Genomic DNA, 18246 nt, shown 5'->3' on the forward strand with positions numbered 1-18246 from the left:
TAAGGACTCCGGAGGTTAAATTATGTTACCGTCTATTCTAGAAAGGAGAGAAATTAGAGAAAAGGGATTTAGTGAAACAGTGTTGAAAACAGTAGTACCTGGGAGAGCAGAGCTTTTGTGAAAAGAGTGTCAGTCCAAATACACCTTTTTTTTTCTTGGAGGCAAGTTAGAAGTACAAAGGAAGCATAGTGAGAGGTGGTGGACTAGAGAGGGTATCAGATTTCAGTCATTTAATCCAGAGCATCTAGTCAGCCTGTCCTCACTCAGTGGTGCTTTTCTAAATTTACCAGCTATGCCTTCGTATTCTGGGGAGACCTTAACTTGGAGATCCACTGCTTTTCTGTGTTTTGGGGCTTGATCCTTTTGTTTGTCCTTTGCTATGGAGCAGTCTTGCCACTTTGTGATGCTGGGCGCAGTTCTTTTGTGAAAATGCAGGTCTCAAAATAAATTGCCAGGCTTTGGGAAGTAAAGAGGAAAAAAGTAGTATGAAGGCTTTGGAAGCTAGGGGACTTCAGCAGTGTAGTTGCTTCCTATGAGGAAGAAAGGTCATTGTTGACAAATAAGAAGTGTCAAAAAATGCCTTTAAGTTATTCGGTATAATTGTGTCCTGGCATAATTCTTAGTGCCATGTGCCAATGAATTTTTGAATTGTAGGGATTCCATACATGTATCACTTTGACCTTGTGGCTTCTTGTTTTTCCTCTTATGTCTCCAACGTTTCAATAGTCACTTTGAGCTGTAGAATGTGGTAGGTTTGGGTACCCATTGGTATGCGGTCAACTGTGGATTCTTGGTCCAGTCAGAGCTTACCAAAATGTTCTGAACTAACTTAAGGGTTTAGAATGCTCATCCTTGTATATGTTTTATGCCAGTTGCTTAAAAAGGAAAAAAAAATGCGTCAAAATTTTGTGTTAAAACGAAACTTTTCCTAGAAGCATAAACAACAATAACTGCTCTGACTGAAGAATGAATGGTGGAGGTTGTATGAGGCAGAGATCTGGTAGCCTGTAGGGGGTCCTTTAGAAGGCTTGAAAACTGTTGTCACCTGGTTTTAGGATATACTAAAAGCCTTGTATATATATATATATATATTTTTGCTACTTCACAGACCTCAAGTTTTAAGTACTTTAGGTCTGTAGCACTTGTTAAAAGGTATTTACAACAGTGTAACTGTTAGGGTAGAATCTTTAGGGGTTTGTTTTTTTTTGGAAGGGGGCTGCTTCAGAAGGAAAAGAAAATTCAGTTTTCCTTTTTTTTTTTTAAATTTCTAATTATTAGCAACTACAAGAAATGGATGAAAGAAGGACTATTAAACTCAGTGAGTGTTACAGAGGATTTGCAGACTCAGAACGCAAAGTTATTCCTATCATTTCAAAGTGTTTGGAAGGAATGATTCTTGCAGCAAAATCAGTTGACGAAAGAAGAGTAAGTGTTTTATAATTAATTTGAATAATATATTTGGTTTAAGTTAGTGAAATGAATTGGGAAAGGGGGGAATTAATTGATGGTTAGCTGATTTTAAGTTATATTCTGTAGAAGTAACTTATTGCCAGATTCCTTTGGGCTGTAAGGATCATTCTAAACACTAAAATTCTAATTGTTTAAAAGGAAAGAGTTCTAATGCTTCTCTTTCCTTTCCCCACTAATTTTTCAATTCTACTCCAAGAGTATAACTAACCTATGAACTGTATGTTACAAACTGTATGATACTGTTAGTCTAGTGAAAGTTTAAAGAAGGAAATGGTCAGATCTAGAGTTGTAAGAGTTGCTTGTAACCACAGGAGTTGGTACTTGAGCTGTATTTTGAAGCCTGAGGAGTGTATGGAATGATGGCTCAAGAGAAAAGGAGGGCATTATGAGTAGAAGGTACTGCCTTCAAGAAGCCCTGCTCCTCTTGAAGAAATAAATCTAATCACATTATATCTTAAGGTCTAGAAAAGGTCTTGTACCTGGTCATTTTTCAGTAAATGTTGATTTAGTAACTGAGAAGCTAAGGTTAACAAAATGAGGATATGAGGGAAAAGGAAGAGAAGAGAACCAGTGTTTGGGGAGTGCCAAATATGTACTACGTATTTTAGACTAAAATTTATATGAGTGAAGGTCTTTCCTGTAACAGAATTCTGACTTAAATTTAAAAAAGGAAAGAAGATTTTGGGGTTCTTTGGGAATTCAAACATACATTTATATTTTGGTATAGCTGCATCCAAGGTTACAGATATAGTTAGGTCCTCCTCCTCTCTCCCTCTTCTTACCCTTTAGCAGATGATTGGTGGGGGTGGCATTAGTGACAAAAAAAAAGTAAGGTATGACCTAAGGATGACTTTTGACTAAATGATAGGCAAAATGTACTACCAACAGAAATAGGGAATAAAAGAGGAGAGCTGGTAGGGGTGGGGGAGGAGTTTGTAGAGATAAAGTATTCTGTTTGCAAATAATGATTTTAAGGTGTCAATAGAACATTCATATAGAGGTATGTATGTCCAAAATCAATATATAACACTTATGTGAGTTTTAAAGTTTTGGGTAAATGGTGCTAAACTTTATTTCAGAGTTAATTTTTGCACTCAGTATTGTTTGTGAGGTCTTTTTTCATTGTTCTGTTAACATTTCCTCGTATGTCTTTAATATATTTTATTTATCCTTTCCCCTGTTGCGTGAATGAAAGCCTTTCTACTTGTCTCTTACCCTCTTTTACAATTAGATGCCCTTTCCTCTTTTCCATAGGTCACCTTCTTTGGAGACATCCTGTAAAACAGAAAACCCTTTTCCTTTAAAACTTAGAATTTCTACTTGAGAATAACCATGGAGTGAAAACATCCGTGAACATTACAAATTAATAAAGTAGTAATTTGTAAATTGTTTTTCTATAGGAATTTAAACATTTATGGTTTATTACATATTCACAGGAAGAAATTATTCACTTTAAACCTTTAATAAGTATTGTAGAATTATTTCTTTAAATTTTTATTTGTTGTTTTCTAACACAGATTAAGGTTTTTGAAAGCTAATATGGTATCATAAGCAAATGAAATGGTTAAAAAAAAACATGTTTCTTGTGTATAGGACTCTCAGATGGTAGTAGACTCCTTTAAGTCCGGATTTGAACCTCCAGGAGACTTTCCATTTGAAGATTACAGTCAGCATATTTATAGAACCATTTCTGATGGGACTATCAGTGCATCCAAACAGGAAAGTGGGAAGGTGGATGCCAAAACCACAGTAGGAAAGGCCAAGGGCAAGTTGTGGCTCTTTGGAAAGAAGCCAAAGGTAAAAGTCATAAAATTCCTCTATGCTAATAATTTTGTTTTAGTTTGTCATTTAAAATGATGTAGGTATTGAATGGATAATGGTTTACTATTAATAGAGAATAAATATTTTGATTTGAATGATTCAATTAACTTTTCACCTAGTAGAAACATAGAACTTTGTACCTTAATAGTAAAAATTATTTCTGGATTTAACATTTGACTGCCATATAAAAATGAGTAAAAATATTAAATAAGCAGTTAACATCTCTTAAATTATATGCTTTTGAAATTTCATTTGTATGTAGTTTCAGTTCAAATTTTTTCAGAATCATTATGATCTGACTCTAAGATCACAAAAATTGCAGTTCTCAGTTGGAATGAATGATTGACCACAGCAATAATAAAATGTCAGATTAGGTCTTATAGATCATACTAATAAGGTTATTTTTATTATCCATGTGAATATTTAATGGGAAGGGCTCAATGCGTGTGTTATTTGAAGTGTAAAAAAATCTCTAGTTTACTAAGAGAATCTCTCTTAACCTCCTGTTGAAACCCATCTTTTAATGTGCTGTTTATTTTAGATAGATAAATTTAGCTCAGCAGGTGAGCAAATGGAATAGATGTGTGCTTAATCTTCTTATCAATTTAATGACTATAAAGTGTCATAATCAGTAGGAGAATAGATATGTACTTTTAATTTGATGTTCTGTATTAAAGTATACATGATTATTTTAATTCATTTTTCTGATCTTGACATACGAATGTAGATAAAATTTAACTCATTATAATATACCTGTAAATATCTTTAAAAGCACAATTATAATTAACTCAAGCTTTATTCATGCTTTTCATAATATTGTCCCATTGAGAAGTTGAGAGGTGAGACTTTTTTTAAAGTCAGATCAGAGTAGCTAGGAGAGCTTAGAAAAACAAGGAATACTGAAATTTTTTAAAAAAATGAGGTGCAACAGGGATGAAATAGAAACAGTTTTGAGAGGAAGGCCACAACGTAATGAAATTATTTTGCCTATTTATGATAATCAGTTACAATTTTAATATTTTATTTTAATAGACATTGACTATTTAGATAACTTTAACTGTAGCTGCTACCTTTATCTCTGACAAGTATTATAGGTTAAGTGTAACTAACTAGGTGGTGCTAATATTCTAGAAATCAGAAGAGAATTTTTTTGTCTAGGTCATATTGCTCTCTCTAACCTTATAATTTGTATATACTCTATATTTTCAGTCTGTCAGCTTGTAAAAAAGTGATGAAGTGGTACATTTTTAAAAGTAAATTTGACTTTTTAAAATGACAGTTTTGGCAAAGCTATGTTAACTTTCTTATAATATTTTTATAGAAAACTTTATTTGAGATATATTTTGTAAAAAGTATGTTGCCAAAAATAGAATTTTCATTTAGGAAAAAAAGCTATGCACATTTGGCTTATTGATTCCTTTCTTTATTTCCATATTAGCCACAGTCCCCACCCTTAACCCCTACTAGTTTATTCACATCCAGTACTCCTAATGGGTCCCAGTTTCTCACATTCTCCATTGAGCCCGTGCATTATTGTATGAATGAAATAAAAACAGGGAAGCCCAGAATTCCTTCTTTCAGAAGTCTCAAAAGAGGGGTAAGTTTAATAATGGGTTAAAATGCATGATGGCCTATTGTGTGTGTACTGTGGCTTTTAATACTCTCCACCCTCATTATAAGGCTCTCTCCTATATATATGTAGTTTAAAACACGACAGAATTAAGTATAGCTGCCCTCAAGTTAAAAACAACTCCTCTTTATAACATTTGAAATGCTCACCCATAAAAGAATGGTATTATAAAGAGGGTGCTGGGTACCATCATATTAGCTATTTTTTTTGTTGTTGTTGTTTATGTGAAGTCATATGTCCGCCATTGTCTTGTAATGTATTTACATTTTTAAGACTTTCAGTAATTTGTCAGTGGAGTTACTCATGTAATAATTTGTCACTAATGACCTCTGCGAATTTATAAAGTATTATTTTGTTGGCAAAAAAAAATCAAGTTCTATTTTAATTTTAATTGCCCTACTTTCAGAAGCATAAAACACAATTTCCAATAGTTAAATAAAAAATCAAAGATAGGCATGTTAAATATCAAGATTGTAGATCAATTAAGATAATATATTAGAAAGTACTTTGTAAGTTGTAAAGCCTATAAAGATACTAGATAGTATTGAGTAATGGTTATATGGAATTTGTATTGAGTAATTGTTACAGGAAGTATTTTTTACCAAATATTTCCTTTTTTTTCCCCAGTAGGCTAGCCTTTGGCATTTACTTAAAACTAAAGATACTCTGCAAATGAAAAGTTTTAGAATAGTAAAAAGCAAATATTAAATTGTTTCTTAGCAACAAATGTTATACTACTGATAAATTAGTGTTACTTCATTATGTTAGTCTAATTTCTTTTATGATCTGATTTTAAGACCGTGTTTGTAATATTCATAGCTCATAATTTAGATACATTTATGAGATTTGTATGAGCATTTGGACATATAAAAAACATAGGTGTGATAACCCACCAGTGAGAACTCAGAGTCTAGTAGTGTCATAAGAACTCTAATCATTAACAACAATACACTCACTCTTGGACTCACTCTTCCTTGCAATCCCTCTCTCTTCCTTTCCTTTCCCTGCTTCTCCTCCCTTCCTCTCTCCCTCTGTTCCTTCTCTCCCTTTCATTTCTTTCTTCTTTTTCCTTCTCTGTCTAGCCTGTGTGTTTCTCACTGTTTGTAGCCCTTTCTATCTTCAAATTGCTTTAGTTGGGTTTCTCTTCTGGCCACATGTGGACAAGATACATTAATTTAGGGCAAGATTACATTATTATTTACATTTCCATTGAAACAGTATGACAAACAATTGGTATCAGTAGTGCAGCAGAAATATCCTAGTGTATTATGTTCTTTTTGGGACTTCCTTTTTTCCTATAATGACATGAACTTCTTTGCGTCTACCTTTTCTAATTCTGTATGTGAATGATACAGGTTAATTTCATGACATTTTGAAAAGTCCCTGTGAATGAGTCTGTATTATACCTACAAGCACCATAGGTGCCTGTTATCACTTTTCAAAGCTCTTATCACTTGTTTTAAAAGACTTTAAGAAATCATATGTGGGATTTCTATTGCCTGAATAATAGAGTAGAATTAATTCCCATCTTTCTTCTCTTTGATGACTTAGACTTCATTAAATATTATGCTTTTTCGTAAATCATGAGAAATTACAAATAGTAATTTCTAGTAGCCATATTTTTGTAATCACGTATGTGTCCTACATATCGAGTCTACCAGGCCCAGTTACAGTACCCTACACAATATAGTCATAGAGGTATGAAGTAAATATAATTCTTTGAAAAAAGTTTAGGCAGTTAGAACTGGGAGCCCTGGAGAGAGAAGCTTAAATATGTGCCATCTTCATTGTTATTGAATAAATCTCTTGGTAGAATTTTATAACCGTAGAACTTAAAAGTATCTGCGGGGTCATTATTTCTCGTATTTCCACATATTGCTTTAATTTAAAATATTAGTACTTTTGGCGGGGGGGGTGGGGGGCTAGTTCCAGAAGGCCAAAATGGTCCCACTTTTATTATTAGTTATCATGCCAAAGAAAAAAGCAGTATGCAAGATGGAAAATATGACAAACCAACTAGAGATTGGAGACTAGAGCAGGAAGTAAAGTTTATTACCTTGGCATTGAGAAGTTTCTTTCTATTTTGATTGGTATTTGGTAGTTTACTAGATACTATTTTGAAATTATGTTTTCTTCCACTTAAGAATTTTCTCAATATAGAAAAAGAAGATAAGCTTTAAGAAGCCAGTTTATGTGTTTTTATATGGATTTCCATGTAAGTCCATTAAACTTACAAAGTCTTAAGGTTTCGTAAAGCTGATGAGTTGTACCATTCAAAGCAGAAACTCTTGTTTTGAGCTATATTTGTTACATCATTTTTCCTAAGTACCTGCTTTTGGCTTTTCTAAAAATTTATAATTTCTTTTTCTTTCATTCTTAAGAAAACCTATTGTATACAGTTTGCAGTATCTTTAAGGATATGAGAAATGTTATATTGGACCAGTGTTTTTGAATTTGATGGTGGTACTGGTAGACTTTCTCTGAGGGATGAGGGTTTATAATTTCCTTCTGTGACATCAAGATCTAACCTTAAATAGATATTTGGTGCCCACCCAAATTTAACTACTTAATATAAAAATGAATAATTTTTACTCTATAACTACTTCATTAGAGCTTACTGGGTACTCCTTTTTTTTTTTTTTAGAAGTATATTTATCTAGCAGTATCAAGTCCATGTTTTCGTTTTAAATTATTCATGATATTATAGACTTCTAGAGTCATTTTTGTAAGCTTTTATTTATCCAGAATACAGTTCTCAGGATTTTCCTATCTTTAAATTAAATACACATAATAATTTGAATTGCCTGACTGATTTCCTTTTTAGGTCCCTTATGTATTTATTAAGATATAGTGGGTATGTGAAATTTTCTATTTACAGGGATATGAAAATTGCATATGAGAGTATAGTATTTCTCTCTTGAACGTGAATTGCTTTAAAAAAAAGACAAAATATATTTCTAATATTTTACAAAGAACTTTAGTTTTTAATATCCCCAAATCTAAGGTTAATGAACTGTGAATTTATTTTCTAATTGATAGTAAAACTAGGTTAGCTAAAAACTGAAGCATTTATTTCAGTTATAATTATATTATTGTTTTCTCTAAAACTATTAATATAGAAACTGAAAAAATAATTTGTATCACTTAGAAATTTAGCTGGTGGAGATTATCATAAAAGACAAATTCAAATGCTTTACCTATTTTGTTTCTTATCATCTGTATGATTTTGTTTTAATAATATTTATAGAAGACCATAAATATCTTTTTAAAATTTAAACCTTCTAATCTTCTTACCAGGAATTTTGTCATAGCAAAATAAGTTGTGGTCTTTGTTCCTTGAAACTACTGACAGTCTAAAGAATGTTAAGCTTAATTTGGAAAGATAATGGATAGCGTATGTCATCTTTTCTTATCATCGTAACCATTAATATATATGGCCAGTTCATCAGAGATAAAGGGTAGATATTTTTGTCAGCTATTTATTAAAATCTATATTTTTTATGTGAAATTCTACCTGACATCTTCCATATTCTCTAAAACATCATGACTTAGAAAATAGGGACAAGTAAAAATTTTAGAGGCCGCTAAACAAATGAAATGGATATGAAGATGAACTTTGCAAAGCTCTACTGAGTATTATGGGTCACAATGTGTGTGTGAGTGTGTTTGTGTGCACACATGTGCATGTATACACGTGTGGATGGCAGACAGATGCAGTGCCAGTTGCAGAATCCTGGTAACTCATAGAATGTGGGTGATATATAAACATGCGTATATATATATTCACAATATGAGAGGACTCTGTGCTGTGTCATTTCGCATTTTCAGAAAGAATAAATTTTAACCAGTTTTCTAAAAATTGAAGTTATGTATTTTTAGTGTTGCTTTTCGAGCACATGGATTTCAGAATGAAAACTGAGAAATGGAAGCTATATCTTCAAAGCAAAATTCAACCCATATGTTTGTGTCCATTAGCAAATAATGTATGGGAAACTTGAATCTGGGTGGCTCATTATTATTTTGATAATAGTGTGTTTTTCAATGTGTCCGTACATTAAAAATAGCACCTTAAAACTAAAGTAGAAATGTTACCCTTACTGACCCATAGTATATTTAAATTCAAAACAGTATTTTGAACTATAATAATTCAGATAATGGTGTTTTGTTTAATGCATTGGGAAAAGTATTCCATTCTTTAATACTACATCTAATATTTATTTTAAATGGCTAATATTAAATCTTTTATATTCACCTTCTCAAATATTAGTATTTTGAGAGTGAACAGCTATGTAAGTGAAATCCACTTATGTAAAAATTGTTTTTTAAAGAAGAAAATATGTGTTTACTGATAGAATGATTACTATTTACTTTTGCGTTTCAGTTGCACTTGGAAAATATCTGCCCATTATCATCAGTGTATATTTTGTTTTGCAAGTAATTTACTTTCCCAAAAGTGTGGTTAAAATTGTTTTTCTGGCATAATTGTTTGGATTGTGAAATGTACATGATTTATTTTAATATTGTAAAAAAAAGAATAAGTTATTGCATCTTCTGTATTATGGTTTCATGTGAATAATATACCATTTCTTTCTGTTTTCCATTGAACTATTCAGTGGTCGGTGAAGATGGTAAGCCTTATGTGCTGATCTATATATACTGTGCCAACATTAAATAATCACAAAACATTGTTTTGTTTAATTCAAAACAAAGTGGTAACGTACATCCCCCACATGTTACCTTGTATGTCTTTTCTTTTTATAATTTAATCCATAGTCCAACACATGCCAGTACCTCTGATGTCATAAAATTTAATAATAATGTGGTTAACTGTAACTCATTAAGTTCTTAAATGTTATTGGGTGGAGTCTTTGTCATGTTACAGAGAATGAAATTATAGTTAAACATCATTTTAAAAGTTACGTGGTAGAACAAAAGTTTATGTTTTTACAAAAGAAAAATTAAACAAAAATGATTTTTCTTAACACTCTTTAAAAAGGTCATATAAGTTTGATTTGTAGTTTATCACAAGAATCATTAGATTTTCCAAAATGTAAGAAAGAAAGATTTCTTGCTAGTTTCATTAGAGAGTCAGTGCTTTCTTCTTGTCTACTAATGAATGGGAATAAAAGCACAAATAACTTAAATATCGTGTGTGTGTGCGCATGTGTGCTTGTGCATGTGTGTGATGTTCCTTTATACATATGTTTCAAACAAATTAATGGAACTGCATTGTGAAGACCTAATGTAAAAATTATTGGGTGCTTATGTAGTTTCTCATTTTTTGGAAAACAAATGAGTCTTTTTCAGACTATTGCAGTTTGGCCTTTTATGAATTCCCATGTAGTAGGAGAGGTTTTTAAATGTCTCAGAGTCTCTTTTACAGCCGTAGGAAGTAGAGTGAGTTTAGTTCTCATATTCTATAAAGGAATATGTTATAATGTCAGAATGGGATATTAAAAATGCAAGTACCTAGCTATCTGCTGTTAATAAATTTGAGAACAAGTTTGATTAATGATAAGTGGAAATCTGGAGGATTTACTTATAGGTAATTGTGAGTTTATTATAATACTATCAAAAAAACAATATTGAAATGTGTTTTTTCATTTCATTAAATTTAAAAATATAAATAAGAAAGTTTTACTTTTGGTACAATATAATAGTTTTCAAACTATTATATACCTGTACCCCAAATTAGATTAAATCTGACAACTTACGTTGATAATTGACCACTAAATTTAAAGACACCTTGTAGGAAATTTTGCCATTTGTTTATTTAGGTCAGATTTGGGTGATTGACAGATTTTTATTTCTGGTGACTGGTAGATTAAAATACAAAAGCCACTTAGAAAAGATGTCCTCCTTTTTTTTTGTAGACAGGCTTGTTGAATGTCCATAATGTTCAGGCCATTTGCAAAAAATTTTCTTATGAATTAAATGTTACATTTGATCATGGCTTACCTGAAAAGTGAATTTTATTTTTTTAAAAGCAAGGGAAGCACTCTTCTAGATGGTGAAATAAAGCTATTTAGATGTGTTATAGGAGTCAGTGGTTCAAGGAGCAAGGATGCATTTGTTGTGGGAGCTCACTTCAGCAACACTTAAAAAATTGAATTGCATATTCTTAAAATCCCCATTTTAAAGAGAAAAATGAAGAATAATAATTTTCAACAATTTTTGAGTATGTAAAATCTTACATAAATATGGGCTCATGTTAAATGGAATCAATAGTTGCTAACATTGGTCTGGTTGTATATATAATCTCTAATAAGATAACTACGGTAACAATGACATGATTAACATTTAAGAGGAGAAAGACATCATTTGAATCAGAAGTTACATCTAAATACTAGAACTGTTTCTTAAATGATATAGTTTCTTGAATATCGAAACATTAAAAAAATTTTAGACATTAAGCATCCTTCCTAAATAAGGATTTTATCTTTCTTTGGATTATGTCTTTATTTCAAGAACAACTGAGGTATGCTATTTGGTTGTACAAAGGATAATTGAAAATAAATTCCTTATTGGAATGTAATTTCTACTTACATTTCACTTGGTGGATAGTTCTACCTTTTATTTTTTAATGATCAAGTATGTTTCGGTTCTAATGAATGGTTTAATAAATATAATCATTCAGACTGTGTAATATTAAAATATGTTTCATTAGTTATATTGCCTTTATGAGGTAAGTTGTTTAACTCAGTTATATAAACTTTTCATATCTTCAGTCTGAACATTTGTAATATCCCGAGTATCACAGCAATAGATTTGATTTGGGAATGTGGTGCAGTATTTTATTTAAAAAATACTTTGTATAAGTGAGAAATGTTACGTCTTTCCATTTCATTGTTATTGCTGTAAGAAGGTTCATCTGTATTTATTTTAACTCTGCCGAGACCTGAATATAATGTTATACTGATAATTACCAATTATCTGTATCTGCTGATATTTTTACCTATTCTATTTCATGATTTTTTAAAAAGTGACTGGCATCTGAACTCTTTCTTCAATACTATTGTTTTAATACACATACATATTTATGTAGATTTCTTTTTCTTAAAAGGAGGTGTTTGGGGCTAATTTGAAATTAAACTTAAAATTGATATACTTACTTTATAGTGAGTATATTTTAGAAATAAAATTTCATGAAAATATCTTTTATAATGATTTAGATTCTCTTTTCAGGGCCCAGCACTAGAAGATTTCAGTCATCTGCCACCAGAACAGAGACGTAAAAAACTACAGCAGCGCATCGATGAACTTAACAGAGAACTACAAAAAGAATCAGACCAAAAGTATTTTCCCATTAAGTTCTGTCTGCCATCATTATTCCTTTCAGAGTCTACTTTGAATGATATGTTTAAATGTGATGTATAAAAGGCTTAAAAATTATACATCCTAATTGAAATATCTTTTGAGGGAAAAATACAGTCCTAAACTTAGGAAAATTGTGCTCTGTCATATTTTTAAAATGAAATGTTAGAGTTTCTTAGGTTGCAGATTACTTATTGGATGCTAATAGTATATATTTATGCCTTACATAAATTTTCAAAATAGTTTGATGATTATCAAGAGTAGTTTCACCAACACTAACTACCTCTTATATTTTGATAAATTTTTATTTTGCTTTAAGATATAAATTGAGCTCAGTAGAAATCTGAGGCTATAATTATTTTGTTTGCAGCAAGAATGTTGGAAAACAGTGTTTGATTACTTACAGCTTCAGATTCATGCGTAGCTTTAATTTTTTTTCAATTTTATTAAAAGTTTCTTTTAGTTCAGTTTTGTTTTAGTGAATATAGAGATTTATATATGATGAATAAAGGGTTATTACAGTGGATTGGTAACTTACTATCTGTTATTACACTGAAGATAAAATTGGAGCTTAAACTGACATGAGTGATTGAAGAGATTCATACTTGAGAATGATCTGAAGATAGGTGAAGTCAGATCTGAAGATATTAAAATAGTCAATTTTGTCTCAATAAAACTGGAAAAAACAAAGCATTAAGAGATCACCCTTAAAAAGGAGAACTGTAGGATGAGATGAGAAGAAATTTCTGTCATTTTATGTAACACATTTAAAGGATAAACAGAAGAGAAGGAATCAGTGAGGGAAATAATGGGACAGAGGTGAAGGGAAGGGAAAAGAAAATGTAACCTCCAGGAAATCAAGAAAGAAAAGAGTATTAAGGAGTGTTAGTAATGTCAGATGTTAGAGCCAAGGAGAGCTAATTGAGGCATATATAGTGATATAATAGTGATATGGTAATAGTGATATGATTAGAGAAGTGAAGAGGATGAATGACTTGAATTTAGAGGGAGAGGGGCAAGTTAAAGATGGTATAGATGAGTGGGAGGAGGATGATGCTGTGAACTAAGATAAGGAACATCAGTGGAATAATGTGTCTGGATGAGAATATGATGAGTTTGATTTGGGACATGATGAGTTTAACAATATTGAGGAATATTCTTTCAGTCCTTGATTAAATATATATAATCTCATTTAGGAAGCAAGAAATGAGAAATGAAATCATTTTTTTTAAATTCTAAATGTTTTAAAAGACTGCCTCCATAAATTACTAACTATATACATGATCAGCTTCGTGCAGATTATCTTCAATCAGGTAATGTTTGATTAAAGTTAAAGAGATACGACTTTTACGATTAGGCTGCATGTGAGTCCCCAGAATCAAATGAAACTCTTTTATCTGGGAACAGGTAAAGTAAATGTTTAATTTTATGTCTTCCTGCTCATTTTCAGAGAAGCACTCAACAAAATGAAAGATGTATATGAGAAAAATCCACAAATGGGGGACCCAGGGAGTTTGCAGCCTAAATTAGCAGAGACCATGAATAACATTGACCGCCTGCGAATGGAAATCCACAAGAATGAGGTAGATTTGTTATTTAGCAGTTGTCTAAGATAAGTTCATTTTTATAAACTTCATTATGATAGATTGAGTTTTGCTAGAATTATCTTCAAATATTTTATTTTAGAGTTTATGATCTAAAAGTAAGGTATCATTATGATCTAAAGGTAAGGTACCATAATCTAAAAGTAAGGTATCATAATCTTTCTTTTTTTTTCTGTTTCTTTTTCTTTTGGCTGAGTTGCGTCTTTGTTGCTGCGTGAGGGCTTTCTCTAGTTGTGGTGCGTGGGGGATACTCTCTGTTGCCGTGCGTGGGCTTCTCATTGCGGTGGCTTCTCTTTCTGCGGAGCACGGGCTATAGGTGCAGACTTCAGTAGTTACAGCATGCGCGCTCAGTAGTTGCAGCATGCGGGCCCTAGAGCACATAGGCTTCAGTAATTGCAGCACGTTGGCTCAGTAGTTGCAACGTGCAGGTTCTAGGGCACATGGGCTTCAGTAGTTGTGGCTCATGGGCTCTAGAGCGCAGGCTCAGTAGTTGTGGTGCATGGGCTTAGTTGCTCTGTGGCATGTGGGCTCTTCATGGACCAGGGATCGAACCTGTGTCCCCTGCATTGGCAGGCAGCTTCTTAGCCACTGCGCCACCAGGGAAGTTCAGGTATCATAATCTTTAGAATTAATCCCTCGTTGAAGTTTTTTACCTTATTTAAAACTTTATGTAAAACTAAACGTACTATGTTTTTAATCAGCTATCAAGTTGATCATTGACCAAATTGAAATAAAGGTTTCCCTTCTCTAAGAATTACATAATTATAAAGACCCAAAGCGCATTTTAAATGTAGAATATTTTATGAGCTTTAAAATATGTACATTGGGCTTCCTTGGTGGTGCAGTGGTTAAGAATCCGCCTGCCAGTGAGGGGGACACAGGTTCGAGCACTGGTCCGGGAAGATCCCACATGCCTCAGAGCAGCTAAGCCCGTGTGCCACAACTACTGAGGCTGCGCTCTAGAGCCCGTGAGCCACAAGTACTGAAGCCCACGCACCTAGAGCCTGTGCTCCGCAACAAAAGAAGCCACCGCAATGAGAAGCCCGCACACCACAACGAAGAGTAGCCCCCACTTGCTGCAACTAGAGAAAGCCCACGTGCAGCAACGAAGACCCAACACAGCCAAAAATAGAAAATAAAACAAAAAGTAAATAAATATATTTATTGAGCTCAGTTTTGTTTTTTCCCTAAGGCTTGGCTGTCTGAAGTTGAAGGCAAAACAGGTGGAAGAGGAGACAGAAGACATAGCAGTGACATAAATCACCTTGTAACACAGGGACGAGAAAGGTTATTTTTTGCATTTTATTTGTATTTCCTCCTTTTACCCCAAACTTTTCTCACTGTTTTGTCCTAAACTTCATACAGTTCTCTTTTTTCCTACAAGTTTTGCTTTTAATAACTCAATCTTTGAACCTAAATAATTTTCTGTTTCTTTATAATAGCTACAGGTGAAGTATGAATTTTCATATTGCTGCTCAGTTCTAGTTTGTAATGCATCTACAAACAGAGAGGTAGGAACTTGGAAAATTCTGGGAGCTGTGGTCTAGAGGCATAGGCTCCCCAGGCCTGGGAAGATTGCCTTTAGGTTTAGATGGAGTTGGGTAGCTTATGCCAAAGAAAAATTTAACTGTCAAATTACTCAGAGTTTTGTGAAGGAAAAAAATTCATATTGTTAAATTGGATCAGAGATTCCAAAAGACATTTTATTAAATTTCCATGTTTTCATACCATTTGTGACATTCTCTCCCTTTGGGTAAGTGTTTTTTTTCCCCCTCATAATAAAATCCAACAAAGTTGGATTCACCTTAGAGAACAGTTTGAGAGATCTAGTATCAAATATTGGTTTACTACCTAATTACATTGTAATTTGAGCAAATTCATTTTTTAAAAAATTTATTGGATTATAGTTGATTTACAGTGTGTTTCAGGTGTACAGCAAAGTGATTCAGTTATACATATACATATATTCATTCTCAGATTTTTTTCTCATATAGGTTATCACAGAATATTGAATAGAGTCCTCTGTACTACATAGTGGGTCTTTGTTGGTTATCTTTCTTATATATAGTAGTGTGTGTGTGTTAATCCCAAGATCCTGATTTATCTCTCCCCTCCACATTTAGCAGTTAATTTTTAATGCTCCCTGAGTCTCAGCTTCCTAAAATATAAAATAAAGATTAAAATACCTGTCATACAGGGTTATTAGTAATGAATGAAATAATGTAGGGGTCCCCAACTGCAGGGGTGGCGCACAGCAGGAGGTGAGTGGCGGGTGGGCTGGTGAGTGACGCTTCATCTGCCGCCCCCATCACTCTCATTACCGCCTGAACCATCCCGTCCCCCCACCCCCACCCTCGTCCCTGGATAAATTGTCTTCCACGAAACCGGTCCCTGGTGCCAAAAAGGTTGGGGACCACTGAAATAACGTACATAAAGCACCTACTAGTAAAATACCTGTGCTAGTATGTGCTTGACAAATGTTAATTTCTCCTTCTCTTCCTCTCCATCATCACTTTTTGAAAGAGTATATATCCTTAATATATCAAGAGATAGTCCCAAATACACTGGTTTTTGTTATTAGGTAAACCCTAGATTAAAATAATCTAGTCCCTCTGGTTTGTGTTATTAAGAACTTGGCTTCCAGGCATACTGAAAGTACTGCTAAATCTCATCATGCAAATTATGAAAATATTATTCAGTCATTTGATTCTTTAGCAAAATCAACATTTTTTCTCTTTTTGAAGTAAAAATTTACAGAAAAAATGCCTTTGGATTACCTGCTTTCTGGGATTTTCTTAGTTACTAACTTTCCTCTTAACATGATTAACTGGAAATTAATTTTGCTAGGAGTCTTTTGGTTTTCAGTGATAGGATGAATACTCTACCTATACTGGCTTAAACTGAAAAGGGATTTTATTGGCTGACTTCAGGGAGAGCTTGATCTAGGAACTCAGATGATATCTTCAGTACTCTGTTTCTCTCCACCTTCCAGTTTTGCCTTACACTGTGTTGGCTTCATTTAAAGGCTCTACATGGTGATCTTCCAAAGCTCTTAAGCTCATATTTCTCCAGGTTCACGTCCAGTGGAAAAGGAAGGGAGCTTCTCTGAACAGTCCCAAGCAAAAGTCTTTGTGTATCTCTCATATCTTACTGGGTTACACGCCTACTAGTGAACTATTCACTCTGGTCATACAAGTTCTGTGCTAAGATGGACCCTCTGGAACCAGGACAGAGCAACTGTACCTGAAGCCTGTGAACTGAACATGGGTCTGGGTGGGTTCCCTAAGAAATTTTAGGGTTTTCTTGAAAAAAGAGGGGGTGATGAATCCAGGATGATAAAAACCAAATGTCCATGACATTTTTCCATTTTATCTCTGGACCCAGTGATAATGAGACATACTCACTGAATACATGTTATGTGCCTAGAACATTGTAATCTTTTAATTTTTAATTTCAGGAAATTCAACAAAAGCATTTTGAATTAGAAGCCACACACACACACACACACACACACACACACATTTCAACATTAAGAAAATGAAGACTTAATTTGGAACTGTGTCATGGTTATTTGATTCTCTGAATTGATCCTGAGGAGATCAACTTGTAGGTAATATAAAAAGTTCCCATGTACTTGATTAGAGATAATTTTGTTTCATAGCCCTGAGGGAAGCTATACTGATGATGCAAACCAAGAAGTCCGTGGGCCACCCCAACAGCATGGTCACCACAGTGAGTTTGATGATGAGTTTGAAGATGACGATCCCTTGCCTGCTATTGGACACTGCAAAGCTATCTACCCTTTCGATGGTATGATTTTCTTAATACACTGTAATTGATAAAATTGGTTCCTTAAAGTCTACATACAGAGTCATGCACTGTAGTGTCCTTATAGCTAAATAAGAAAACTGTAAGTGCCAGAAAATTATAATCCCAGTTCATTAGTGTGAATATTTTTGTTTTAACTACATTGCAGGTATAGAGATTTTTCTTCCGTACATGACATTGAAAGAAAATTATCTATGTTATCAGCATCCTAATAACGATTATTATTTAATTATCAACTTTGGTTGATACAGAATTTCCCAACTTTGATGTACTCATCAAAGTTGAAGCCGCTTGAGCATGTAGCTCAACCCAGAAAGTGGTAGGCTGGTAAATATCACTTCAGGCTCTTCCTTGTAACTTGCTAACATTGAGCGGCAGGTACTAGGCAAATGGCATAGCTGAGTGCCACCACCATATGCTGACCCTGTAGGCCATATTTTCAGGTGAGGGAAGGAGGAAACGTGGTAGCTTCTGACTATGCCATCCTTCCCCCTGTGATAGTTGGAGAAGAGAGTCTATAAGGGGAGGAAGGCATTGTGGCCCTCTCTTACAGGTTTTTAGTTACCCTTCCCTCTCTTG

The 18246-nt window shown here is 33.3% G+C and overlaps 1 protein-coding gene across 1 annotated transcript in view; it reads left to right on the forward strand.

Annotated features, from left to right (window-relative positions):
* The window catches only part of FNBP1L (formin binding protein 1 like), a 122038-nt gene that overhangs the window by 99188 nt on the left and 4604 nt on the right, over positions 1 to 18246 (forward strand). The window contains exons 8-13 of the mRNA XM_065872358.1: positions 1279 to 1425; positions 3064 to 3267; positions 12107 to 12216; positions 13686 to 13818; positions 15032 to 15126; positions 17501 to 17649. Coding sequence (XP_065728430.1) covers positions 1279 to 1425; positions 3064 to 3267; positions 12107 to 12216; positions 13686 to 13818; positions 15032 to 15126; positions 17501 to 17649 — 838 coding nt within the window. The remainder of the gene's footprint in view (positions 1 to 1278; positions 1426 to 3063; positions 3268 to 12106; positions 12217 to 13685; positions 13819 to 15031; positions 15127 to 17500; positions 17650 to 18246) is intronic.

This window comes from Phocoena phocoena, chromosome 1 (assembly GCF_963924675.1).
Source record: "Phocoena phocoena chromosome 1, mPhoPho1.1, whole genome shotgun sequence".
NCBI classification, from domain to species: Eukaryota; Metazoa; Chordata; class Mammalia; order Artiodactyla; family Phocoenidae; genus Phocoena; species Phocoena phocoena.